At 42.8% G+C, this 27,503-nt stretch overlaps 1 protein-coding gene across 7 annotated transcripts in view; it reads left to right on the forward strand.

Annotated features, from left to right (window-relative positions):
* Positions 1 to 27,503, forward strand: part of FYN (FYN proto-oncogene, Src family tyrosine kinase) — a 141,343-nt gene that overhangs the window by 109,314 nt on the left and 4,526 nt on the right. For 5 of the 7 annotated variants that reach the window (XM_071806630.1, XM_071806628.1, XM_071806632.1 and 2 more), the window contains 7 exons: positions 1,864 to 2,013; positions 5,206 to 5,370; positions 5,838 to 5,993; positions 9,147 to 9,326; positions 11,157 to 11,233; positions 11,336 to 11,489; positions 20,000 to 20,131. In XM_071806630.1, coding sequence (XP_071662731.1) covers positions 1,864 to 2,013; positions 5,206 to 5,370; positions 5,838 to 5,993; positions 9,147 to 9,326; positions 11,157 to 11,233; positions 11,336 to 11,489; positions 20,000 to 20,131 — 1,014 coding nt within the window. The remainder of the gene's footprint in view (positions 1 to 1,863; positions 2,014 to 5,205; positions 5,371 to 5,837; positions 5,994 to 9,146; positions 9,327 to 11,156; positions 11,234 to 11,335; positions 11,490 to 19,999; positions 20,132 to 27,503) is intronic. The other 2 variants (XM_065833145.2, XM_065833142.2) reach the window with 2 other exon arrangements.

A 27,503-nucleotide genomic window follows, 5' to 3' on the forward strand; every position in this document is an offset into this window, starting at 1 on the left:
TGGGAGAACCTCCTCAGAAAAACATCCTTAAAAACAGTATTTTTCTACACTTAAAAATAAAAAACCTGTCACTCCTCTCAGGGTGTCTCCCATTAGCATAAACCAGAATCATCTGTGTAAGTGCTGGCTCTTTTCCTCCTATTTAGACGTCAAATAACAGGGAATTTGAGAAGTCCTTGGAGTCAGGGTGGAGACGTTTTGTTCACTGCAGCTCCCTCAGCAGTGAGCCACTCAGCACTGCAACCTGGTGCAGGTTAACGTGGTCGTGGAAACTTCTTCTCTGGCAGACATCCGGGAAAGACATCTTACACTAGGAATCACAACCACCTAACTGTGGGGGGTTCTTTAAGCCATTTCACTTATCTGGAGGTGGCTCTGGAGGATGTGAACCTGACAGGTGTGTTGAAAAATGCCCTGACTTGGGATAGGCAGCAGTCAGTGCTGTTTGCTCTCAGACCTGTGAGAAATCACTCCACCTTTCACATTGTCCAAAATTATCTGCTTGTGGTTTTCTTTTCCTGCCTTTAGCTGGTATGGTTACCAGTGAAAGTGGCCCAGGATCCAAAAGGAGAACCTTCTTGAGATCTCTGCAGCTGCCAGTTACCTCTAGTTCGTTTGTTGTTGTTTGTTGTTTTATTTCTTTTTCTTTTAATGCCTGAATCACCTTTGAGTAAATACAGTATTCATCTGAGCCATGAGTGAAGATTTGTCTTCTCCATCACCTTTGAAATGGTCATGCTTTTGCTCAGAAACTGCATTACACTGTAAAATGTGGCTTTGCTTTTCGCACTCTAGAAAACCAACATGTGGGTGTCTCTGTATATAGAGTAGAACTGCGCTTCAAATTAAGACACCTGAATGTCCAGGTCCCTGTGTAGGTGGTCAAGCTACCTCTACAGTCAACAGGAAGCTGTGGTTCAGTTCAGCCGCCCATGACTGCAGACACCTGGTGCTCAAACCTGCCTTACGCCATCGATATCTGCAGTGCCAAAACAGTCATGGAAACTAGGCCAGAATTCAGCTTTCCTAATAACAGCAGAAGGTTAGGTGTGGGCATATATATAGGCTGTAGGCCCATAACCCACCTGCAGGCAGCCACCACTATACCTAAAAATAAATCCAGCCCCACAACTGAGTTTCCTTTCCCTAGCTATGAGAATCCAGAGCCATTTGAAATGCCTGCCGGGCATCCAAGTGAATCAGACAGATGTGACAGCCTGTGGGAAAAGTGCCAAGCAGGATGCCCTGGGACATCTCACATGGCACTTAGCCCTTGTGTTTGGGCATCTGAATCCCACTAGTAAGCTCTAAAGCTCCAGCATGGATTTGGAAAGTGAGACGTGCAGATCTCCTGGTGCACAGTCTTGGTGTAGTGCCACCATCCAAAGACTGTGACACACAAAGTGTGCTAATTTGGTTGTTTAACGTTTGTGAAGAAGTTTGGGATCCATCTGGGTAACAACACCACACATATATGAAGTCATTATCTCCAGTGCTTCCTATGAAAATCTTGATATTTACCACCCGCTGGCATTTACCTGGAGTATAATGTTTGCAGTGTAACCTGACACTTAGAAAGAGAAAAGTCAATTTAACAACCTGAAGCAGTAAATGTTAAAATGTTAGTTTTCATTTACACAGAAGTCCAGATTTCTTTCTAGAAAAGTGCAAAAGGGATGTTGTGTGAATATTGTAAGATTTCTGTGTTACTCCATTGTGTTAGATTCACTTGTTCTTTTCAAGGTACAATAAGCATTTTTTGAAGGCAATTTCTTTTTCATTTTATAACAACTGACCAGCAAACCAAAATCTTTGTATCTAAAAGCTACTTACAATTTTTTGTCTCTCTTTTGCTTCAAACAGGTGCCTATTCCCTGTCTATTCGAGACTGGGATGATATGAAAGGAGATCATGTCAAACATTATAAGATTCGTAAACTTGACAATGGTGGATATTATATCACAACTCGGGCACAATTTGAAACTCTTCAGCAGCTGGTTCAGCATTATTCAGGTAATTTTTCAGATAGTACGTGGCACTCTGAAGTATTTTAAAACAAAAGCATTTGCTGCTGATCTGATGTATGTGTAAGACGCCCCAAAGAGTCATTTGAGCTATGTCTCTTGCTTGTTGTAATGCATCTTCCATTATCCCTTTCCCATTACTGTTGTAAATGTCTTTGAGTGCTGTTCACATTGTACAGTGGCAGAGCTTTTAAAAGCTAGCACTTTGCTCAGGTAAAGGTTTTGTGGGCTCTCCCTCCTCTAACCGAACACAATTACTGAATTTGACTTGCACATCTCAGAGCATGAATTCCCTGTGCATAAGCAACTGCTAATATGTACCGCTTTGCAGCACAGTATTGCTAATAAAGCAAATAGGGAATTGCGTTGTGGAATTCAGTCACCTAAAGCAATGGCCGAAGGTTTGCATATATTACCTGACTCAAATTTTCCCACTGGATTTGTGTTCGATGTGCAAAGTATCAACATTGAAATTATAACTGGTCTAATTTTAAAAATAAATACGGCAAGGTGGATGTTCCTTTAAGCACACTGTTTGTGTCTACCCACCAAGCTTGCTTTTTTTTTTTTAATTCCTGCAATTAAAATGTGGCATGCACTATTCAACCCAAAAGTGCATCTAGCTATCACTGGCAATTGGTGTACAACGGATACAAGTTTAAAGCCCCTCAAACCTCTGCATAGGACAACCAGTTCTTACATAGAGGACTGTCATGCTTCTCAATAGGGTCATTTTTTAAGCAGAAATTTGTATTTCGAATTATTTTGCTTTTTTTTCCTTACTTTAGCTTTTCATTATATTAACAGATGACCTCAAATGCTCGCTGCTCAAAAACTTTACATAATTTTTACTTGGGAAAACAGCTTCTCTGTGGGGTGTTTTTTCTGTATTCTTTGTATTCTGTCTGCTGTATTCTTATGCTATTCATACTAGACATCTGGCTGTCTTCTCTGCCCCATTTCTGATGGGTGTATGCTGCCTGGGAGAATTTCTAGTTGTTTCTGGTGACTCTACATTAAACGGAGCTGAATAATGTATAAAACCCCACATCTAAGGAAGATCATTTTCAGCCCCACTATACCAGCTGGTATATGTCAACTTTGAATTTTCTGTGGTCAAATTATTTGGGTGGTGTATTTTCCACACACAGACGCAGAAACAAATAGATCTGGAAAGAGCCATTTCTGTGCAACACAGAGGCACAATCAGTAGGATCCAGGCAGGGCAGCTCAGGAGAGCATGGTACAGACCCACATTCCAGAGTTTTCAACTACAGTCTCCCAGATCCAGGTGAACACAGGAGCCCTCATTCCATGCCAGCCCCGGATGCCTCGAATCGCCTGCTCCGCACTCAGAGTTGTGGGAGGTAGATTAGCACAACACCTTGTGAGTGCCTGGATTTACTTCCAAGGAGAGCCCAAAGATGCCTGAATAACTCTAAACACCAGCACGGTTCCTGAAGAACCATTGCCTTCACAGCAGGACTAGTATGCTCTGCAGCCCACCCTTTCAGCCCCTAGGTGGCCAGGCTGGAGGACACCTCCTGTCCAGGCAGCTGGAAACCAGGCTCCCCGCCTAGACAGTGTGCAGTTTGGTCTCAGGTAAGAAGTCCTGGGTCAGGAGCTGGAAGTACCAAGTGCACCCGTGCGCAGACACGGCACAGGTTTCCCCGCACTGCACTGCCATGGCACTGCCCAGTACCCTCGTGACCCAGACTGCCGGCTTCTCCCAGCCCCTTCTTACCTGGAGAATAAAATTAACTGCAGTGTCTGGACTTTCACAGATGAGATTTACAAATGAAAAATGTTGAGATCCACAGGGTGTCCTGACATCAAACCAAAGTCCAATAAGAGCATGTCTGAAATTGAAGCACCACTCACCCAATCCCTAACAGCCGGCCTGTCAAGCATAAGCTCTTGTGCATGCAGTCTGGGCTTAACTGGAGCACCAGCATGCCCAGCTATTTTTTTTCCACTAAAGAAAGCAAGGAGGTCTTAAAAACCTCCGGTTTCTTTCTGCAGCTGTCCAAACTCCTAAGGAAGCTTTCCAGATACTGTCCATATTTTGAGTAGTCTCGCTCCTGATGTTCCCATTGGAATTATATTGGAATAAGACATGCCAACTGGTCAGCTCATCTTCCCTGTTTTGTGGTCTTTGTTGTCTTGCTACAGGAAACACAACAAGGTCCATGTCAAGGCGCCTGTAGGGACTTCCCCACAATCCCACAGCACTTGTGCTAAGGAGGTAGGGCTTGATGTCACAGGGAGCTTCAGTGTTTGCCCACCTTTTGATGCTGAAACACACTGTTCAGCTGCCCAGAAAGAAATCTTGCATGGGAGAATAAAGATTATGTTTGAGTCTGAAATAAAATTGCAATTCTCCACCTTGTTCTGCTCTGCTGCACCTGTTTTAAGATACAAGTTGCTGTGCAAGCTTTATATTGTAGTCTGCTTTGTGCAGCATAGCATACTACACAGCAATATGTGTGTGTATATATATCTCATTGTTTTTACTCCTGCTAAAATATCTTGTGCCTTTTGTCACAGTTCAGTCTTCTGTGAAGCTTTCTAACAGATAGGTATAAGGAATCTGCCCCAAATGATGTAGGACTGGCTGCATATGCTAAGGTTTGCTCTAGAAAGAATGGCAGAAAGTCTTTTACGGGACACCTACAAAAACACCTTTTCACAGAGTACCATACAGAAAATACCTTTTCCCAGGATATCTAGAAAAAAATAGCAATAAGTCTGCCAAATTTTCATTGCTGCAATTTTCAGAAAAAGTGAATCTTCTCTATTTCTTTTACTCGGTTCAGAAACAATCTAGTTTTTTACTTGCAGATGATTTTGATAAAGTTATACTGTACTACAGTATACTACAGTATACTCATGAAGTTAATACAGCGTTGTGAGAGAAGGGAAATCCTGAGATTCTCCACAAGAGAAACCATTGGTGGTCACCTTCCATTTCAGGCTGTGGAAGCAAAGACTAAAATATTTTCTGTTCTGTCTCAAATGAATATGTTTCAGTGTTCAACTTCTAATCTTCCAGGATGCTTTGTGGTATGCAACTAACAGCTGTTGTGAGTAGCGTTGGTTTTATGCTTACTGTTTTTGTTTCATGTCACACTTTTTTTTCTTTCCTCTCCTTTGCTGTTGGCTTCACTTCTGGCTCCATCAGAGAGAGCTGCAGGTCTTTGCTGCCGCTTAGTAGTCCCCTGTCATAAAGGAATGCCAAGGCTTACTGATCTGTCTGTCAAAACCAAAGATGTCTGGGAAATTCCACGAGAATCCCTACAGTTGATCAAGAGACTGGGAAATGGGCAGTTTGGGGAAGTATGGATGGGTATGGAGCAAAATAATTATTTTAAAATAGCTCTCTGTGTGGGGGTTACAAGATGGAAGGTGAAAATGTAGGACAGTGTGGCCCACAAGAAAAAAAGGAGCAAAACTCAAACTGTTCAGCAAAGTACCTTTGGAAAGATGTCTTTGACTTTGAAATACTTTAATCTTCAACTTTCGCTGTAATTGATGGCAAAAGAAAACTGAAATTCTGTGTATCCTTGGCAGGTTTTGATTTTGACAAATTACCATTGTCTTAATAATAAATCAAGGCTAACATAGTAATCTATTAATTATACCAAGGAGCCTTTTTCTGCAAGCTAAGAAAGTCCTTAGCTCCAGTATCCAAAAATCAGTGTTTGCAAATGAACTTTAACGCAGCACTGAGAGACAAGTCACCTTCCATCTTTATCAATGCATGCATAATTTTGGATTATAAGTGTGTTTTTTTATTAATTTCCTCTCCTATAGAGAAAGCTGATGGTTTGTGTTTTAACTTAACTGTGATTGCTACGAATAATACTCCACAAACTGTTGGATTGGCTAAAGATGCATGGGAAGTTGCACGTGATTCATTATTTCTGGAACAGAAGCTTGGTCAGGGGTGTTTCGCTGAAGTGTGGCGTGGTAAGGCAGAGAATATATTTTGCTTTGGATGGATCTTTTAAGGCCCTCTTGGCAGAAATAAACATTTCAAGTAGAGATCTTAAAGCTAAAAGATCAGACTGATATCAAATGGTAGTCTATATCACATAAAACAGTCGGCCTTAAATACAGCAATCCATGGGGAAACTTCCTTTCATTTGCACATACTGGTACGAGAGGTTAGGGCATTAAACTTCATTAATTGCACTGGGTTTATTTGGGTGACTACACAATTGCTACATATCAAAATAAGAATGATGTTAAACTTATAAGGCAGAATGGCTAACCAGAAATTAGTCTGGTAAGTAGATGTTTTTATTTCCTCGTGTGTTTTAGAATTGATGGGGTCAGACCCTGCAAATGCTTCCATCCTCTCTCCCAGTCTAAAAACAATGGCAAGGATCGACTAGCTGATGTTGTCAAGCTAGCTTTCTCATGCATCCACTTCTTTAAGTCTGTTTTGAAATTTGTGTCTGCAGCAGAACCCCATAACTTGATATAGAGACCAGGGACAATAGAGGCAAGACTCACCCTGCCCAGCTGAAACCCCACTTTGAAGTCCAGAAATATTGATGTTTTCCAAATCCACTGACATTGTTTCCTGCACGCTTGCCAGCTTTACTACTACTCCCCTCTCTATGGGCCTCATTCTTTTAATTACTATAAAACAATGGCAATTTAAAATATACATAAATCTTAGTGTAAACACAATATAGTGGCCACTTAATGAGAGGTGGGCTTAATTTTTGTGCCAAGTTGCATTCTTTGTAGCCTTTTTAAAATGATCAATTCAAAAAAAGAATCACAATATGTTGTTTCTTTGCATCAGAATCATTTGGTGCAGCAGTTTGGCTGCTTGTTTTGTTGCAGTGACACGAAAGTATGTACAACCGAAATAACCAGTGGGCTCTCCTGCGCTTTTGCAGCTGTTTTCTGTTGCAAGACTACAGCAAAGAGCATGGCAGCAAGTTTGTGAAATTTATCGAATTTATAGACTAGAAATATAGAAATTTATAGGATTTCAGAGACCTGTTGCAAAGAAAACTACTTGTGTTTTACATTAGCATCCCCAGATAACTGCAATTTCACCTTCCTGTTCTCTGTCTGGAAGAGTTTCAGGTTGGTGTAAATACTTAGTGGTAAGTTTTGTGTGCCATAGATCTTAAGTTATTAGGACAAGCTAAAGTAGCAAATGCAATTATTTTAGAAAAACAGCTATGAGAAATAGTGCCAAGTATCAGCACCAAATATCTGTCAGAAACGTAAAAATTATTATTACAATTATTACACTATGTTCCTCAAAGGCATGCAAGTAGTAAAAATATGTTAACAGTCCTGAAGTATTATTAACACAGTAAAAAATAATTTTAAAATGCTTAAAGTGGTAACTAACTACATATGGGAGAAATCGAGAGGGAGGTCTCTGCTAAATTTCTATTAGACAGAAAAATACCAAACCACAACAAGAAAATATAGCAATTTAAACCAAAATCTGGGCTGAGAGGATAAGCTAACCTTTGTTTGATTTTTTTTTTAACTGGAGAAATTCATTAAAGTATTTTAAAATAGAACTACTGAAAACACTTTGTGGTAGTAACATGAGTCCTGGGATTTTCTCTGAGGCTATACAAACAGATAATACACAGTCAATCCTGTTAACACACCAGGTAAAATCCTTGTTTATTAATGCCAGTGACAGAAACCCTGATGCCCATGAAACTAGGGTGGTTCATATAATCTGTGGCACCTCTGCAAAGCGGCTGTGATGGAGCCACAGTGCCTCCAGAAAAAACACAGTCTTTCACCCATGGGAAAAGATTTTGACCACCCTCCCTGAAAAATTAGGAGATGAAACCACATCCTTTGCGGCTTACACAGGAGTGGCCACTAAAGCAAAGTCCCACTTCAGCTCTGATTTGAAGGCCTGAGCGAAGCTAAGACCTGAAGAGACCTCCTCAGCACACTGGGGTGGCCATGGGAGTCGCTAGAGACATTACTCCACCATCAGTGGAGGTGATAGCACCTGGCACCGAGCTGGCAGAAGAACATCAAGGCATAGTGAAAACCAAACTTGCACAGCACACTTTAGGGTAATACATGCCTCAGGCTCTCACGAGACAGCATCACGTGTTGCTGCAGGGTTTGCCCTGCAAGGGATGGAGGACACAGGCAGTGGCTCCCCCGCCGCTCTTCCTCTGTCCTCGGCTACATGAGACACCAGCTGGGAACTGGTCACCTGCACACAAAAAAAAAACCACATCCACCTTGATTTTATGCTCTGGCAGGTTGCAAAAGCTCATGATAAGGTTATTTTGGCTTAACCAGTTCCCATGCACCAGCTGAGCCCTGGTAACTGTTAATGTGCTTTTAACAAATTTATTTTATGCTTTACTTTTTTGGTTGACATCTTCATTTATATAAACCAGCTCTCTCCAGGTTCTTGTGTAGGCTTTCAGGTGTTACAAAAGGCTTGGTAGATGATGGCTGAAAAATAATATAAACTGGCCATATCGGTGGCGACCACAAGTAAAGAATGAAGTGGACAAGAACCGCCTCATTTTCAATCAGCAGGAGAAGGAAAAAGACCCATTTTGGTTTGGAAACACACCCGTATTTCTCAAATTAAATCAACTCAGAATTTGTTTCCTGGGAATTTTTCCTATGTTTTTTTTTTTCTCTGACTCAGAACAAAACCAAAAAAGTTAGAATGCCTTGCAAATGAGAAGTTCTGGGTTTAACCAGTTCTGTTACCCAAATCAGTGACTGGAGCTGTGTTGTCTGTACCCATTACTTGTTAGCAAAGGAATACAAGAAGAGGGGTTTCAGCAGTCCCACATTTCTTACTCAGAGAAGGTTTCTGTGGACATCAGTGGAAACATTGTCTGAGTAGGACAATGGCAATTGTGCCCCAGTGCCAATAAGAGTATTATTTTTCAGTATAATAGAAAAAGACTAAAATATGAGGGAGGCGTGGGAGGAATGTAACGATAGGGCAACATGGGAAACCACACTTTAAAGAAATAATTATATTAAGTATCCTTGCAGTTTATTCCTTGGTTATATTAAGCATCAGGCAGGAAAAAAAAAAAAAAAGAGCAGAAGATGTTTAATCTGACTAAGTATCTTTGCTTGTAGGTACGTGGAATGGAAATACTAAAGTGGCTATCAAGACCCTGAAGCCTGGCACTATGTCTCCAGAATCCTTCTTAGAGGAAGCCCAAATCATGAAGAAGCTAAAACATGACAAATTGGTCCAGCTCTATGCTGTGGTATCTGAAGAACCTATCTATATTGTCACGGAATACATGAGCAAAGGTGAAGCCAGAGCTGCTGCCCTTCATAAAAATACTTTTTCTTTAGTGATGCTCCTTGGGGATACAGAAGGAGGTGCAGTGTGATGCATGAATAGCGTGTGAGGAAGGAGAGAGAGAACAGAAAGCCAAATTCACCTTTGGCTTCAGAAGAATGAATTCAGCTCTGAACTGAGCCCAAAACCTGAAATACATTAGATGTGCAAAGAAAATTTGCACTAGGTGGGGAAGGGAGAAGTTGGTGCCGCTTAAGTGCTTCCAACTGTATCAGCATCTACATTTCCCTGACTAGTGGAGATTTGCATTTTCTAGATTTGAATGATATTACATGCTGCTTCCCAAGATCCTAGCTTTTCCTGGCACCAGAGAGTTCATATATGGCATCTTCTTTCAGTGTTTATTTGTTGGCCTAAGATTTCTATTTCTTCTTTTAACAATCCCGAGTTCTGTCACATGCACCTCACTCCCAGATCACAGCTTAATTTTCAGTCTACCCTGTTTATCATTTTAATACATGACTGGCACATATGGTTCTTCCTCCTTCCTTCCCCTTCCCTTTCCCCTTCTCCTTTCCTTTAAGCTACTTAACTGGTAATGATATAGTAAAATGAGAAAAGGAAAACTTCTTGCTCCATCAGATCTCCAGCAGGGGTGCTGAGAGCAGAGCAAAAAATCTGCTTGTTTTAGAAAAGCAAATGAACCAAATAGGAAACATAAGTTCTCACAGAAAAGTTTCATTTTGCAATGGAGGATACACTCTGAAATTTTAAGTGCATTTTTTCAGTCTATTTGGAGTTGATTTTTATTTTCCTGGCAGGTGCCTGCCCACCTCCCTCCTCAGAGGCATCCAGGCCCTAACTCGTGCTTTAATCATATGTCTCAGTGACAAGCATGTGCTTTTTCCCCTTTAAAAAAGGTTTCTAAAAATCCTCCTGAAATATGTGGTTTCTTTTGGCTTACTTTACTAGTTTTTACTGTAACATTTTACATCTTTGGATCTGAGCTTGAGGCTGACGATCCAGCAAGGGAGAAACGCCTAATCATCCATCTTTTCCCGTTATTTTTTTAAACCAATTCACTGACCTTATTTAAAGGAGACAGCCACACTTCTCTGCTTGAATACAAGATTGGGAAGGGAGCTGTAGCATTCTGGGCTTGTTTTAAATGCTACAGGGAACTTCTTTGCTTCCATTTGCACAGGGGAGCTATGTCCTTATTGCTTTTGCTAAAATTTCTTTAATTTGATCTCTGCTTTCTCTTCTCTAGTTTGCATAGTGATCTTCTAAAATTAATGGTTCATGCTACATTTAGTTATGGGTTACCTAGAGAAGGATCACTACTAATTTCTAAGGAAAATTAGCTTTTGTTAATGCTAACCCCTTTGAGCTTGCCAGGCTCCAGGCTGACCTTTCTTTTGTAGTAGATTGAGCTGGGATCTAACTTTTTCCATAGCTTGTGTAGCTTGGAACCAGGCTGATGCTTTGCAGCTAACTGAGGCCTTTAGAGAGCAGCAGGTATGTAGTTTCAAAAAGCACTGGAAAAATTAAAAAATATCAGCTTTCTCAGTAACAGTCAGGAAAGTTAAAAACAGTGTTGTTTCTTTTTCCTGCAACTCTCTTTGGACTAGTTACGTACTCTTCTGCAAGCCAACCTTAAAGCAGAGTGAAACAAGTATAATAGGAGAATTCTAGGATATTGTGGGTTTTTTTGAAACTATTTACTTGAACTCGAAACATTGCTGTCTGTAATATTGCACATATTGCTGCACCTCCATCCTGATGAACAGCCGTGGTTTCCCTAACATCTCTCTATTGTGTCAACTTTGCATTTGCAGGAAGTTTGCTAGATTTCTTAAAAGATGGAGAAGGAAGAGCTTTGAAGTTACCGAACTTAGTGGACATGGCAGCCCAGGTCTGTTTTCAGAGTACTGATCATCTAGATGTAAATGTTTATAGCCCGTGTACATCCAAGGTCATTTTAAAATGCACCGATTGTGTTTCCTGCTTCTGACAGGTGGCTGCAGGAATGGCGTACATCGAGAGAATGAATTACATACACAGAGATCTGCGGTCTGCGAACATTCTGGTGGGAAATGGCCTAATATGCAAGATTGCTGATTTTGGATTGGCAAGACTGATTGAAGACAACGAATATACAGCCAGACAAGGTAGGTGCAGCAGCAGATGAAGCACTGAGTGTCTTTCTTGTGACAGGGGAAGAGTGGAACATGGCTTTAAAAAGCTCTCTCACCTGTGCTTTGGGGTTGCCTTCAATAAATTCTGAACTCATATTAACTCCTAACCCATAACTTCACTGCTGAATGCATGTCCTAAAGAGAACATTTTATTTAGTTGTCTTCCCTTTAAAAACTAACCACAGTGAAACAAAGATGATGAGTGGGAACACAAGTGGGTGAAGTGACAGTAGAGACAAGATCCTCATGGTGCCATAGCAAAGAGGATACTTTACTTACCAGCCTTGAAAGCCTCAAAGGGGAAATCCAGAAAAGCCAATGTAAGCTATTTCTTTCGTAGTGTGCTTTCTAGTATTTACTAGCTACTATCAATGTTGCTGTGCTATTCTTACTTACTTTATTTCAAACAGGTCAAAGCATTGTGTCTCTAGGCAATGGAGCTGTTTCTCTGAGCACTGTGTTTTCTTTGGGAACTGGAAAAGTTTCTTTTAATAGGAAAGCTGTTTTCCAGTGCCACACAGAGTGCCGGGTACAGCTGGCCACTGATACACTCTAAAAATGTATCAAAGAGTATTGTAGCTTGTTCTAAAAAAGTGGGGGCGGGGGGGTATTCGTTCAGACTGAGCCATGACACAGGCTCTTTGTAGTTAGTCATTCTTCACAAGTCATACTTAGTTGTCAGATATCCGTCCAAGTTTGCAGAGCTACAGTCTTGTTCTCTTTCTGTTGGCAGTACATTGGTAGTGCTTGCTCAATATCTGTCAGTAAATACCACTCCATCCATTTCAGTGCCAAAGCCAAGGAGCATCCCATTAAACCCTGTCGTCTGTCATCAGAAAACAAGGGTCAGTTAAGTCCTTCATAACCTGCATTTCCCCCCTTCCTGTTGTGAGTTTTTTCTCTTGACCAGAAGTCCCTCTTTCAGCACGGATTTTGCCATTAATTCTTAAGGAAAGAGCTAACCTCTTTCAAGTGTTGACAGAAGGAGACAGAGAGTTTCCAGCCTGCCTTGTTTTGGCCTGGGAGCAGCGGCTCTCATGCCATTCCCACCACTCTGAACTGTCAGCAGCACCCACTCACAGGGATGTGGACCACAGGCTGCGTCCACCCTAAAAGTTGCCTGTTTCACATTTGGACGGTGAGGTCTGATTATTTTGGGGGGTAGGGGGAACTTGAAGAACCCCTGGCAGGTACTGATGTAGAAAGTTAATCACTACTGATTTCAGCCTGAGGGTGGGAATTGCTTCTTGCTAGAAAAAATAGCCTTGTGTCATTCTCTCCAGAGTAACAAGAGTGTCTGCAGGCTCTGGTAGACAGAAAGCTACCTGCTTGCCCTTCTCCTGTGTAAACCGAGAAGTTTTCCTTGAACGAGGCAGCCAGGTCCAGTCTGCAAAATGGCTTTGAAACAGTGTCCTATATTATCTCTGTTTCTGTCTGGTTTACTGCTATGTCTTTTGTTCCCTTTGGAAACCACCCAACGTATAGTTTGACATGACTAATTATTTTTTTTAATAGACAAGTATGTGACCTACTTCTGGCCAGATCTCTTCAGGCTCCTGATCCCTAGGAAATCCTCTGATGACCCATTTGCTTCCTGGTTTAAATCCCTCAGAATAGTTTTGCCATCTTCACATGGTAGAAAGCTGTGAAAACCTGCCTTACTGATGTTGAAGAGAAGCTTAGATTTTTAAGACAATAAAAATTATTGGATTTTGGGTAGGAAAACTTCGAGCTGAGAAAAGCAGGACTGGTAGGGAGAGGGAGCATAGTCATGGGTGTCTCCTGCCTTCTTCCATGACAGAAATCACTTGTGTTGTGGAAAAAAGTCGCCGGGAAGCGACGAGTAGTTTGGCTTTTAACCTGCATCACTGGTGATCAGACGAATGTGAATTGTGTTTGCCTGGCTTCACCTCATGGTGCAAGCATGGAGAAGTTACCCATCCTTCCCATACTTCAGGGCAATGGACAAAACTTCCTTCCCCTGACCTCATGGTGTCAGGCTTAAGTCCTTCAGAGCTACAGAATTCCTTAAAAGAGCCTCTAATCACAGGCATCTTGTAGAAGGGTTTTCCTACTTTCACTAATGGTTTTATGACCCTTTCTTAAGTGATAGCTTGTTCTAGGGAGGGGTGCATTTTTGACTGAACAGCACACTATTGATTTATATTTCATTGCAATTAACCTGGCTTCCAAGCCAGCTGGGTAGCCAGGGCAAGCCTGGGACCTTTAATTTATTGAGGAAGAAACACAGTTTCTCATGTGCCACTGGAATTTGTCTTCAAGTGGGATTCAGTTCTGGTTTGTTTTGTTAAACATCAGATTGGAGCTTTGCTTGGTGGAGACCACAATATCAGAAGGAAATGGTTGCCTCTGCTGGTTTCCCATGACCTATTACTTCAGCCTCCAAGGGGATGCATCTGGGGACTGCTCTGTTTATCTGACTGACTACTGCTTTGGTGGGAATTTTGACACGGGAGGAGAGCCTGGCCAGCGGAGGGGAGCAGGACAGGGAGTGCTCCAGACTGGCAGCTCCTGTGGGAGAAAGGAAATGTTTTGCCTTACGAAATCTGAAGATTAAAGTTACTCCTCAGCAGTCATCCTTCTGTTGGCTTAAGCATGTTAGTACAGAGCTCGTTGTTGATGTGGGGCAGAGGTGGTTTTCTCCAGCTTTGCTTGATCTCCTGCTCCCTTCCCCCACTGTCACTTTTGTCTCTGATTAAATATTTTGAAAGGAAACAGATGGGGATGCTTTGAGCCCCAGCGGGCTAGAGTGCAGGATTCCTGAACCTGCATGGGTATTACTCAGCCTGGTGGTAATGTTTTACTGACCAGTTTATTTTCTTTTTGATTTGAACAAAGGAGGCCTGACTGCTCCTGATTTATGAGAGGTAAATAAAAAGCGGTTCGTTGTCTGCACTGCCATTTCTCAGCAATCATCAGGAAGGAAAGAGACGGTCACGCCACTAATGATTTAAAGTGTGTGACTAGCAGCTATACACTGCCATTAAATAATACAAAAAAAAAAAATTCTTGGCTTGTAGCAAGCATTTGGCTCCTTTTGCTTTTAGAGGAAGTGAGTAATCAAAGGGGAAAAACATGCCTTATAAAGTGACGCCCGTTTTAAAGGCTACACTGGTGGAGTGTGTTGCAGCCTGTACCATCAGGGCTTGCTTCTCTTGGCTGTTGAAACATCTTTCCCCCCAGCCAGTGTCAGGCATTCAGTCTTGTTTCCTTCCATCAGTGATGACGCTTGTATCTATGCTGCAAGGCAAGCCTCGAAACCTCTGGTATCCTCCAGGACAGAGAGAAACTTCCCATCACCTCCAGCACAGGATTTCCCATGCCGTTCTGCTACCCTTACAGTGATCTGGTTCGCAGCTATGTGGAGTTTTCACCAAGCACATGGCATTTTTGTGGAGAGTTCTCAGCACTCCACAGAGTTGCTGGGGAAGAGTTGTTGCTATTCTAAGCAGTAGCAGCTGATACAAATTTAAAATTGCCTTAATGAAAAAAAGAGCAGAGTTATTTTCCAGGCCTTGTTTCTACTGCATACACTGACAGCATTTGCAGCAATGCTGCTCCAAGAACACATGGAACAATAAGGATCTTCCTGATGCCTTCCAGACAAGTTAGAGCTATTTTGGGAGCTCTAGTACGTGTTTGTAAACTCTCAGATCATTTTTGCCTCCCTAACACTTAGAAATATCTCCTTCCTGCTTAAAAACAAGTGATGCTTCTTATTTAGATTTCCTAGAAATGAGCAGGGATCTTTTTTCCCCTTCCAGGCTCTCACCAGTCCAGTTGCAGAGACCTGGCTCCCAGCTCACCAGCTAATCAGATCTCTCTTGTTTGGGACTGACTGTACTGTGGGCTGCAGTATTCAGGGCTTTGTTTTTGTTCACTGCCTGCAAGCCATGGAGTGGATAGGAGGAAGGACTCTTGCTTCTCAACAACCAGCCCCCAGGGTCCCGGAGGGGGATCACACGTAGCACTCCTACAGAGATGCCATCTGCTCTATGAGAAAGAGCGTGGCCAGGTCAAGAGGAAGGGCAAGGGGAAGGGGGGTGTGCAGGCAGAGGGCGAGGGGGCTGTTTAGACCCACCGTTCCGCCCCTTGTCCCCCTGCTTTCCGGGCAGGGGTCAGCCTGCAGAGCCTGCTTCTGATCGCTGATGTTTTGCCAGGCTTGTAATTTCATGCTCGTTCTCACAGCACAGAAAATGTAATTGCACAGTCCCTCCCACACAGTGCTCATCATCGCCTACCAGGGCTGACTCGTTTCCTGTTACTTGCTCGCTTCAGCACTTGAGTTTTACCTTTTGTGGCTTTCCCTTTCCAACCTCAGGAGCAATTTGCTGCTGCACTATGTTCTCTGGTCGCTAACCCAAGAATTCCCATGGGTTTTGGGTCTTAGAGCTTGGGGTGCTGTGTTGGGTTCGGTTTTGAGGTACGAGAGGTAGCAGCTCTGTAGCATTTCTGGAAACAGTATCATTATCAAGCTGGCAGTGGCTCTGGGGCATGAATTTCAGAGGTTCCTGCTTTGTTGAGATTTAGGTCTGAAAAAACAAAGCTCTGAGGGATATTTGCTTGCCTTAGAAGAAACCATGCTGAGAGCTGTATGTCAAGGTCAGTCAATTATCCCAGCCCCCTCCACTCCTTCTCATCGCGTGACCTGCTTATGGCTGATGAAGAATTAAAGCAGGGCCATGGATTGATTTTTCCCAATTAAATCCTCCTTGGAGATAACCTGTGTGAATGCCTGGGCAGAGCTGGAAAAAGGTTCCAAGAACAGGGCTGGGCCTCACAAGAATCCTCAGAGGTAGGAGGCAGGGCCCTAACAGTGCACTGTACGAGCAGCTTTGGCTCAGTGTGGTGGCGAGTACTGCAGAAACCCAAAAAAGGCATTCCCCAGGCTGAAATGTTTCAAAAAAATGGACAGAGATAAAAGCTGCAGATAGTAGCTCACTTTGGGGCAAAGACAGGCTATCCTGACCTAATGAACACAGTGTGCAGTTGGTTTGTACATGTGGAGTTACTGACCTGCTAGTTTGTAGTCAAACAGGTTCCAGCAGAAAAATGAGGCAAATAACCCCGACACTAATGTAAAATCTGCCTTCAAAGTAGGAGATAGGCTGCCTTGTCAGCTGGGGTAATTGGCTATCAGATTTATGAACACACTTGTCAGTAATATGCGCTTTATCTGACAATCTGATGCTGTAATTTGTTTGCAGCACAAAGTCAGCTTGTTTAATAAGCTGCTGAGACCTGGGCAGAGGGAGAGGGTGAGTTTTTTTAATTGGTGTGTTGGGAAGAGAGTGAGTATGGGGACTGTGCGTCGGTCAGAAGCCATGCACAGCGTTTGGCCTGCGCAAGCGCCTGGTATAACTGTAGTGATCAGGAGGCTTTGGAGCGGCGCTCAACACATTTGGGGATTTCTGTGTTTTCACAGAAGCGTGCTGCCTGTGTCTCCAGTGTCAGACATGAGATGGGAGGCAGCACCTTGAGGGGATCCCTATTAGTCACTGCAAAATGTTACTGTGATCAGCTCCTACACACACCCCCACACTCCCCCCACCTCGGCATTGCTCACACTGTAGCAGTGATGCTGCCACCTGTTTGGGCTCTTCTGGAAGCACATGTAGCTTGTCATGGTGTCCAGAAAGTGCTGCTCGCCCTTGCTGCTGCGTGTTCTTGTTGGCACAAGCTCTGTGTTGGGGATTTCTTTGTGTTCTGGCAGTGCATGTGTTGTACCTGCAGCTGTGCAGGCAGCCAGCCTGGTATGTCCTCACTGATCTCTGCTCCTCCCTTACCGGCGGCTCTGTCGTACTGGGCTGCCGGCTCTCCTGGACTGTCTAGCCTCCAGCACGCATTGCAGGGCCAGAAAACCATCAGGCAGGGCTCTGCTAGCAACCTCTCTGCCAACCTTGCCTTTCCCCACTCCCCATCTGTTGCTTCAAACCAAAGTTCAGGAAATACTGCACAAAATGCAGAACGTGATTTTTGTATTAGTTGTTTTAGCCAGAGAATCACCCACAACAGGGGCGATGTAAAAATGTGATGGGTAGTTAACCTGCCATCAGAAAAATCCACAGCACAGACCATTTGTCTTCTCCAGCAGTGTTCATCACAGTCCAATGGTGTTTGTATTGATGCAGGAAAAGAGATGTGTTGAATTGTGCCCCCTCCTCACCTATTTACCTTGCTTCTCATATTCCCATGGCCCCTAGACTCCACATCCTCAGCTCCCAACACCACACCAGCAGTCAATGAGGAAAGCAAAAATACCGGGGGAACTGGCCACAAAGGAGTCTGAAGAGATTTCTCCAAAGATGAGTTGTGTGTAGTTCCTACCTTTGGATCTGAGTATGAAACACAAGGGAATTAGACAAGTTTTGGCTCAGCTTCTCTGAAAAACACAGCTGATTAAGAGGAAAAAAAAAAAATAGAAAATTGTTGAATAAAATGTGTGCAACAGGCAAATGAGCAAACCCTCATGCTTGGCTATCTCATACACCACTAACCAACATCCAAGCCTTCAGGCTACTGGCCAGCATGGAGCTATTGGCTCAGCTGGCACGGTGTTTGTGTGCTGTCCCACCTGCACCTCTGAGAAAGCAGAGGGACATCAGCTCTCATATTCATGGCATGCCTGCATAAGCCCATCTAAAGCCATTTGCTATAGGCTCAGGGAACCAGACCCCCAGATATCCGCAGCTTGCGTTTTTTCTGGGGATTGCCAAGGGGCATGTAGCCAGCCCCAGGAGCTGCCTGTGGCAGGGGGTGCTGGTTGTCAACCACATGTGGCTGCTGGTGCTGCTGGAGCAGAGTCAGCTTCCAGGACAGGGGCTCAAGCAATGGCAGGCTGCTGCTGCAGAGGTCTCAGACGTCGTGGCCAAGATGAATTTTAAGAGAAGATAAAGTGTATTTTGACTATCTAAGATCAGTCCCATGAAGAAGTGTAAGTTAGGGAAACGGAGGCCAAAGCCAAGCAACCAACTTTTAGCTTCTGCCTGCGTATCAAGTAATTGACATACAGAAGAGGCAGACTTTTTTGAAAGTGAGTAGACATCCACAAGCCCTCCAGCACCTTTGCAAATCAAACCACTGACATGTTGATGCTTAACTAGACCTAAGTTCCTGACTTCAGGCACTAGGGATTTGAAACTGTCCAGTCTTTTAATTTAGGGGGGCTTAGTTGAGGAACTGCAATTTTAACTGGAAAAATATATTTGTTTCTGAGTAATATTCTCTCTTAGGATCACTTATATGTAGAACAGGAAAAAAATTAGCCCACCTGATGTTTTTACTAAGTAAGGAGATGAGAATTTCCATGTTTACTTTGTACTCTGAGTCAAGTGGGATTGTGGCACGTAACAGAATATCCAGGCCATCAAGCACTGGACGTGACGGCAGAACAGCGCTGGCAGGGAACTGTAAACAGTGCCGTAACTCCACTCCTGGAGAATGATTTGTCCACATTGTTACTCTTCCCACACTCCTCCTGAAAGCTAAGGGAACTTTTATGAGAGGGTGGTGAGAAGTCAAAGTCAGTCTGTTTCCAAATTCTAGAGTGTTTATCGCTAGGGAACAGCAATAAGCAATGCAGCTCTTTTGCCTATATGTTAATACAAGGCACCAGGGAAATGTGCATATTTTCGTACATACTATGAGTTAATTATTACCACAAGACTTTTCTTTAAAGCCATACTGAAAATATTTTCTCTAAGAAAACAGTAAATGATTGGAAAAGCAAATAAATCAGTCTTTAAAAGCTTGTTATCTTACCATCCTTACCACAACTGGCTCCTGCAAGCTCTGATGATGGATGAGCACATCAGAACTGCACGTATTTAAGGCGCTACAGGCTTTCAAGTGCCAGCAGCTTAAAGTACACTGTCAAGTTATAAATCACAGGCCCAAGTTGTGCCTCGACATCATTGCACTCCAAGCAATTCAAATGGCAGGATTATTTTTAAGTTCTTGCATGTTTCTAATGAAATATTAGGTTTGTTTTTAATTTACGTTTTTACCATGTTTGTTTGTTTTGCTTTTTGCTCAGCTTGAGCAAGGAAATAGGGAGGTACATTTCTAATAAATCTCACTTCTATTCTTACGTGCTAACTGTAACTTGCAAGTGTCACGGGGAAATGTTAATTTAAAACATTTTGCAAGAAAGAATTTCTATTATATTGGGCTTATTGGTTTTTTAAACACTTTTTTCTTTTATAAAACTTCAAACCTGAATTAAAATCTCTTAGCCTTCTCTTGGGATGTGGGACAAACCCACCCCTTCGCTCCTAAGTCTTTCCTTCTGCCCTACATATTCAACCCTCCTGTCCTCTCTGACCATACTCCATGGAGCTATTTGTTAACACTTGCCTGCAGCTCTGTCCTCCTGCACGTGTTGCAGAATACAACAGTCACCTGCAAGCTGGTACTTTTATTCTGTCTCTATTCTGATTAAGACTCATTTATTCTTTCATTAGGTGCAAAGTTTCCCATTAAATGGACGGCACCAGAAGCAGCATTGTATGGAAGGTTCACAATAAAGTCGGATGTGTGGTCTTTTGGCATCCTACTGACCGAGCTGGTGACAAAAGGAAGAGTGCCATACCCAGGTAAGAAAACAGTCTGAGCCCTGCTTTACCTGGGGAAAGGAGTGGAAACAAGCCATATGCTTAAATTGGAATGAGTATTTATTTTCACTGAGCTCAAAGGAGGATGGTTATCATGCATAAGTTCTGCCTATGCTTGGAAATGGTACTGACTGAAAGCCGCTGAGTGATGATCATGAAAAAAGGGACAAGAGGACAGAAAATCCAACGTATTAACTTCTTTTTTTTTTAATTGTTCACAATTCATTTTATTTACTTTCTAGACAAATAATGAAAGCAATGTAAAATTGCTATAGTGTGGAGCAAATAGCTCTCCACAGTATTGCATTCATTTTAAGATACAGTTAAACTCCTAGAGTGGCATTACTCCATTTATTCTGTCAGTCTGTTTCTGTACAAGGTTTGATGACTGTCTGAATGTCTGATATTACCCAGTCTCTTTTTAGAAACTCTTAAATTTCAAACCTTGCTTTCAAAGTGGATGGACAGGAAAGGAAATAAAATAATTCTGTAATGTGCAGGCCAGAGCTCATGGCAGGGTCACAGCAGGGCCACATTCTCTGCATGGGGGAACCAGAGACCCCATGGCTCTTTGTTGAAACCTTGCCAAGTATCCAATGGATTAAGATTTGTAGGACGAGCGATTGGATCTGCCTATGCAGAAAGAGCTTTTCATTCTGTTGCCTCCCTGAAGATCATAGGCATTTAGGTGAAGAGGAAAGGGGTAAAGTGAAAGCAGTGCCTTACATGGAAAAGAATTTAATCCCTTCATTTTCTTACCAGCACAGATACTAACAGGGTATCTAGCTGCATCTTTATTCTTTTTTCCCTTTTTTTTAAATGTTTCTAAGTACTCACCAGTATGGCTGCATGCAGTGCAGCTGATTTAATGGAAAGTGCCCTAAAGCAGTTTCAATTTCCTAATCTGTGCTATGATCAAGCAGTCAGACCCATACATCAAACTGTGCAGGAGAAGCATCAGTGTGAAGTTTAGTTTATCCTGTGGTATCTCACGCCACGTCAGAAGACTTAGCTCAGCAAAACTGAACTCGGAGAGTTTTACCAGTAATTACAACTTTGCTAGCACCTAGGAGCTGGTAGCTGATTTCTGGGAAGCGAATGTGAGGACTGCAAGGCTTCTTGTGATCAGTGGTGAATTTTGGCCTGATTAATAAGGAGCAGCTTACTAAAGCTGTGACAGTGACAACAGAATGAGGTAGCAGAAGACGAGATGATGTGTTCCTGTGGGATGGATGACTCCCTCTGCCCAGCAGTTCCCCATGCAGTTAAAGAAAAGTGGGTGTTCCCACCACAGGGAGTGGCTGTGTCAGCAGCTGGTACAAAGGTCTTCTTGCCATCAGGATTACTGGCAGCACGTGGGAGAGCCGTGATTTCTGCAAATTTATTGAGAGTTAAATGCAGACATGGCATGGTGTGCAAAGATCGAAAACAGATGTGTAAGACTCAGCTGATAAGTGTTGCTCCTAGAGGGTGGGCAACGCTCCTCACTGGGCTGCAAGAAGAGGAAATTCCTGGTCTTTACCAGCAGAGTGGGTGCACAGGGGCTCTCACCAGCCAGGGCAGAGTTATGGTAGATTTTTTTTAGTGGGGCAGAGATGCTTAATGCTTTCCTTCTTATCACATCCATGAGCACAGACACAGGAAAAATACTATTGCAGGCAAAAGTGACTTAGCTCTCTGTTAACTCACAGGTCTGTAACTGAACGCAGTGGTGGCCATGACAGCAGAGGATGTCTGCACTTCCCCAGTACTCCTTTCCTTCCCTGAAGGAGAAAGACACCACTGGATGTGCATTTAAGTGCTCACAATATATAACTTCTTGTAGGATCCAAAACACTAATTTCAGGCATGGTCTGTGTCCTGAAAATGTGGGCAGTTTTATTAGGTGGCAGTTTGAGCAAATCAAAGACAACTAGTGGCATCTCTCCTCTTTCAGCACCGTGCTCCTCCTACATCCCTCACTGTGTAAAGCTCTCACACACTGAAAGTCGTTCCAGCTCACTCTCCCCCACCCATGGTAGAAAGACATCAAGTAGCTGGGAGCAATCTTTTGTGTGTTACATATCACAGAGTCAGCAGGTTTCTGGATGGTCACATAGTTCGTCAGTTACACACCACCTGAGCTCTGTACCAGGGCCTTTCCTCCCCACTGGGACTCCCAGCCTCCTCAGCCACCTCATGGTCACTGTCACTCCCCTCTCTGTCAGTTTTACTTAAACAAAACAAAACAAATACTTCTGTTTTTAAATCTGAATTTCCAAAATCCTTAGAGATTTCAATTTGTTCTCATTTCCCTTACCCTAACTGGGAAAGCTTTTACAGGCTGAAGCAACAGTGGAAGGGAACTAGGGCCTTCTCAGAAGGGTCTGTCTCTGTGTTGGGATTGAAAAGAGAGCTCAGACTTTCCAAGGTGACAAAGACCTTCTGAGCCCCTCAGAAAAGACTCTATTTTCCCCTGACGTGGAAAGGATCATCCAACTCCTGCTTCATGCTGGAGAGAGGAAGGACCTCTCGGTAGAATGAATTCTTCAATTCCTGTGCCTGTCTGGGGCAGGGAGTAGCGTTCAGATGCACCCACAGGGCTTTTCCTGCCATCATGGTATGGCTTGCATGAGGAAGAAAAGAGGGGAGTTCAACCAGCCTGGGAGGCAGAACTCAGCTCTCCTCACCCAAGTCATAGTAGACAACCTATAGGTGAGACAACACAGTTCGTAGACACTGCCGACCACTTTGGCACCCAAGGCATGTGAATTTGCAAGCTCTGGGAAGGGCCAGCTGTGAAACAAAAAGGATTGTGGAGCTGTCACTCTGCTGTAATACCCGGTTTCTGAAATAGTTGTGGGCATGTTGTCCTGATGTTCCTGCTTACAGCTTGTAGCAGGCCCAGAGGGAGCAGGGAGAGGCCTTCAGACAAAAGGATTGCTCTCTTGCATGACAAGAGGTTATTTGTAGGACCCACCCCAGTCCTGTGGTAGTAACCATGCCTGCAGGGCACTATACATCATGCCTTGGAGAACTAGGCATTGTTTTAAGCTTTTGTAGGAGGAGGGAGAAACACAAGGAGAAGGATAGAAGGAGAAGGCAGACAGTATATAGGAATGGAACAGACTATGTGGAACAGGACTTGGCATTCATTGTCCCCCAGATTTCAAACAGTTCCTGTCCTGATGCCCTGTTTTGGAAGAGGGGCTGGAGCAGTGGTGGGACACGTGAGCAGTAAAGACTTTGCTGTCAGAGATGAAGCTCAGTCTAGAGTTCATAATCAAGCCTTGCCCCAGACTCTATAGCTCCCTCAAGCAAGACTGACTTTTTGACAGGTGTCCTCATCTTCATCCTTCAACCAAACCTGTTTCTCTGTCAATGGATGTAAAGAACCGCTATAGTAACTCATTTTATTAGGGCTTTTCCTAGCCTTCTCTAATGCTTTCCCATTCTTTTCACAAGGTAGCAGATTGAAATAAGCAACTGTCATAGTTTTTTCTGGGCATGACGTTCTATTTCCATTATCACAGTGGGGAAATAAAAACTAGGTATGGGCAGAAGAGCAGCCAAGTTTAAAAAATAGTCTCCTTAGTCAACCTTTTTCAGTGTTTGTTTCTTTCCTCTTTCACAAATTCCCCTTGGATCTTAGGTGTGGGATTTTTAGTGGAGTTCAAGTGTAGGAGGCTGCATTTCTCTAGCAGTAGTCAGAGAATTTGGGGTTTTTTTTAACATGTTGCCTTTTGGATAGGCAAAAATCCCAGCTGCACTTAACAAGCACCTCTGAACTTGGCCCTTCTGCTTTCTGCTGCACTTGTCACGTCAACAGCATTTGCATTTTATATCTAGTGTGGCAACCACCATGATACAATCCACATTGCTGCCTCCAGCTGGGCAGATCTTTGAGTCCAGGCTCCAAGCAGCTCTGCAGTCTCTGGGGAGCTGTGTTCAGCCTCCTCACTCCTGGGGAAAGCTGGGCCACAAGTGCCAGAGAGCTCACGGTATGCTGCCCAAGCCTGGGGACAAGCACACATCCCTTAGCCAGCATATGTTTGTGTGGCATCATCATGGATGGTAGATAAGGAGTTGAGAGGTGCATACTCAGCACATAGCACAGATAAGCTCAGATGGGTTTCCTTCTAAGCAGGAAAGCTCCGCTCACAAATGCTGTGGCTCAAAGTGGCATCTCTTACACCAAGCAATAAACAAACAAACAAACAAACACACACACACACAACACCCCAATATATAATGATAGCTTATCTTTCTAGCATTGTGGATAGTTGTTGAGGGTTTTCAGGCCTTAATTTCTAAATGAAGTAGCATAACTTCCAGATTTTTAAAACTTGTTACTACTTTTGCAGTTATAACTAGGTTCATATTGTATGCTGTAAGAACGGCATTATCCTTCAAAGGTTGTATTCCTTCAGAATCAGCTTTCCTGTTCCCTTCAGTGCACTGTTGTGCCTACATATGGAATAATCTCCCTGCCTAAGCCCCATATCCCATCCCTATGCCCTTGCCTCTGGCTTTCCTTTGGAGCTGTCCATGGAAGTTAAGAATTCTGCTTCTAGATCAAACTGGACAAAACCCAAAAATCAACCTATCGTCATTATCTCTCTCTCTTTTGAGAGCATGATCTCAGTGCCAACATGATTCAGCCCCTCTGGAGGATTACACAGTTTTACCCTCTCAGCTGTAGTGGGTCTTGAAGGAGCATAACTCTCAGTCCAACAGAAGAAAGCAAGAATAGAGTGTCTTAAAATCATTGCTGTCCTCAGTGGACTTCACATAGCCCAAAGTAGTCTTATATAGCTTATTAGCTTTGGATGTGGGGATGCTACCTGGTGACAGTCATGTTTCCCATCCTCTGCAAGAGCAGCATTGCCCCGATCTGTGCTATTTGCACATCTGCTGTGCTCCATCTAGTGAAGCTCCTCAAGGCACTCCAGAGCATTCTCCAGTGTTTTCTTTAGCGACAACTGGAAACTTTACATCTTTCTCTTTTGTCACAGTCAGTCTTACCACTGCAGCTTTCTTAGGAGGAGTCCAGCAGCATTGCATTTCTGTCCCTACTCCATGTGGGCTGAGGTTTTTATTGTATTGAGCATTAAAGTGGCCGTATCCTGTGGCATCCTAAGACTTTTGGATATTTCACCAATAAAGCTGGATGGTGGGAGGTTATTTCATTTTTGCTCTTCTGAGGGAATAAAAAGCTAATGGAAAAAAACATCTTTTGGAAACTGGATGTTTCCTTCTTGATCCAAATGGTAGATCTAGTAACACAGTGAGCCTAAACTGATTTTTGAGGTAGTGAAATACCTGTAGTCTACAGAAGAATATTGCTGAGTAGTTTATTCCACAGATTTAATATTGCTGAGTAGTTTATTCCATGGATTTAAGGATTTCAGGATAAAATTTTAAGGGGTCTAGAAGCATACTGCAAGCAGAATTTCATTTATTATTTACTAAAAGAGTTGAAACTCTCGGGTATTCATTAAGAGAGAGCAGTTGTACAGACTGCTCAAATATTCTCTCTGTGGTGTCAGAAGTGCAGATACAACAGGCTTCTGCTATCAAAAGAGAAACACTAAAACTTGTGGGATAAGCTAAGTGGATCTAGATAATAGGTTTATAAACATAAATAGACCTTTTGAGAGGTAAAAAGTATATCTGAAACACTGCTATTTTGTAAGTCTAACTAATAATTTAATCAATCTTTGGGAAAAAAATAAATAAATAAAGGTATTTGAAACTCCTTTTTTGAATTAACAGCACATGTCAAAACCGACAGATTTTTTTTTGGCAAATCCTAGGTGCTGCAGCGCTTACTGGATGGATGAATTCCAGTAAGGGAAGGGAAGAGAAGGGAAGGGAAAGGAAAGGAAAGGAAAGGAAAGGAAAGGAAAGGAAAGGGAAAGGAAAGGAAAGGAAAGGAAAGGAAAGGAAAGGAAAGGAAAGGAAAGGAAAGGAAAGGAAAGGAAAGGAAAGGAAAGGAAAGGAAAGGAAAGGAAAGGAAAGGAAAGGAAAGGAAAGGAAAGGAAAGGAAAGGAAAGGAAAGGAAAGGAAAGGAAAGGAAAGGAAAGGAATAACATTTTCCTGGATTATACTCTGATGAGAAAACCTACTTTGACTCACTTTCAGGGACAAAAAATGGCTGTGATTTCAGACAGCAATGTCTTTTTTATGTTCTTGTTTTGTTTTGTTGTTTTTTGGTTTTTTTTAAGTGAAGAGATGTTTATGTTTTTCCTATCCCCCTCTCTCTCCTCAGGGTTTTTCTTCCAGCATATAGTTCATTATCAAGTTTCAGACTGTGCTTTGCAGCACTGAGTATTGCACTCAAAAATACCAAACATTTGATATCTTAGAATAACAAATCAGTTGGGAAGGAGCTTTTCTGCTGCTGTTGTACTTAAAGGGGTACTGCCAAAATAAAACCAAAGAATGCAGTTTGTTTGTGGTTTAGGTATATACAATAGACGAGCCTTTAATGTGTAAGGGAAGCAAAGCACCGAAGTTCTTCCCCTAATTCAGCTGATTCAGAGACAGGATATAAAAAAGGGTGCAGAATTATGTTTTAAACATAAATTTTTAGAATTAATATTGAGAACACAATATGAGCCACTGCCCTTCCTTTTCTTGTAGTGTCTTGAAAACAGCAAGGCCAGAAGGTTTGCGTTGATGCTGCCTTTGGTTTGGTGATGACTAACAGACCACTAGTGTTGCTTTGTAATTTAATAAAAGAGTAGAATCTGTTTGAAAATGTTCTTGTTGGATAATTAGGAACACCCAAACATTTGTTCAGTGTGCAGCACACTTTTCTGTATTGTGAGCCTGTGTGACCTAACAACATCAGTTTGGAGCCAGTACTACAGGAGCACCTTAACTCTATGCAGTGTGATGTCTGCAGAGGATCATTGCTGCTCTATTTTTATTATTCTGTGGAGTCCTAACCATGGACCACCTCAGGTGCCATTTGCTCTTACTCATAAACATCTAACACCAAAAATACACTGTGTAAATGCAGGTGATAAATCAAACACAAGGAACCAGTGCTAAAGTGTTGGTCTGCAAGTTAGGAAATACTGGAAATCAGTAATCTGACCTTTCTTCTTGCAATTCTCACTGCTAAAGGGAACAGTAAGGAGACGTTTGTAGGAGGATCAGGCAGTTTTCTGGGGAGGTTCTTCCATGTGTATAAGAAACAGCTCATCAGTACTTGTTGGAAAATGGAAGGTGCTGCAATAGGCTGACCAGAACTGTGATTTGACCAGGCTGTGGCCAAATAAGAACCCAAATGCTCATGGGGCAGCCTGTGAGGGGTATTTACAACAAGCCATGCAAGGCGTATTTACAACAAGAAGCTAGGAAAATG

Source organism: Patagioenas fasciata, chromosome 3, assembly GCF_037038585.1.
Source record: "Patagioenas fasciata isolate bPatFas1 chromosome 3, bPatFas1.hap1, whole genome shotgun sequence".
Taxonomy (NCBI): Eukaryota; Metazoa; Chordata; class Aves; order Columbiformes; family Columbidae; genus Patagioenas; species Patagioenas fasciata.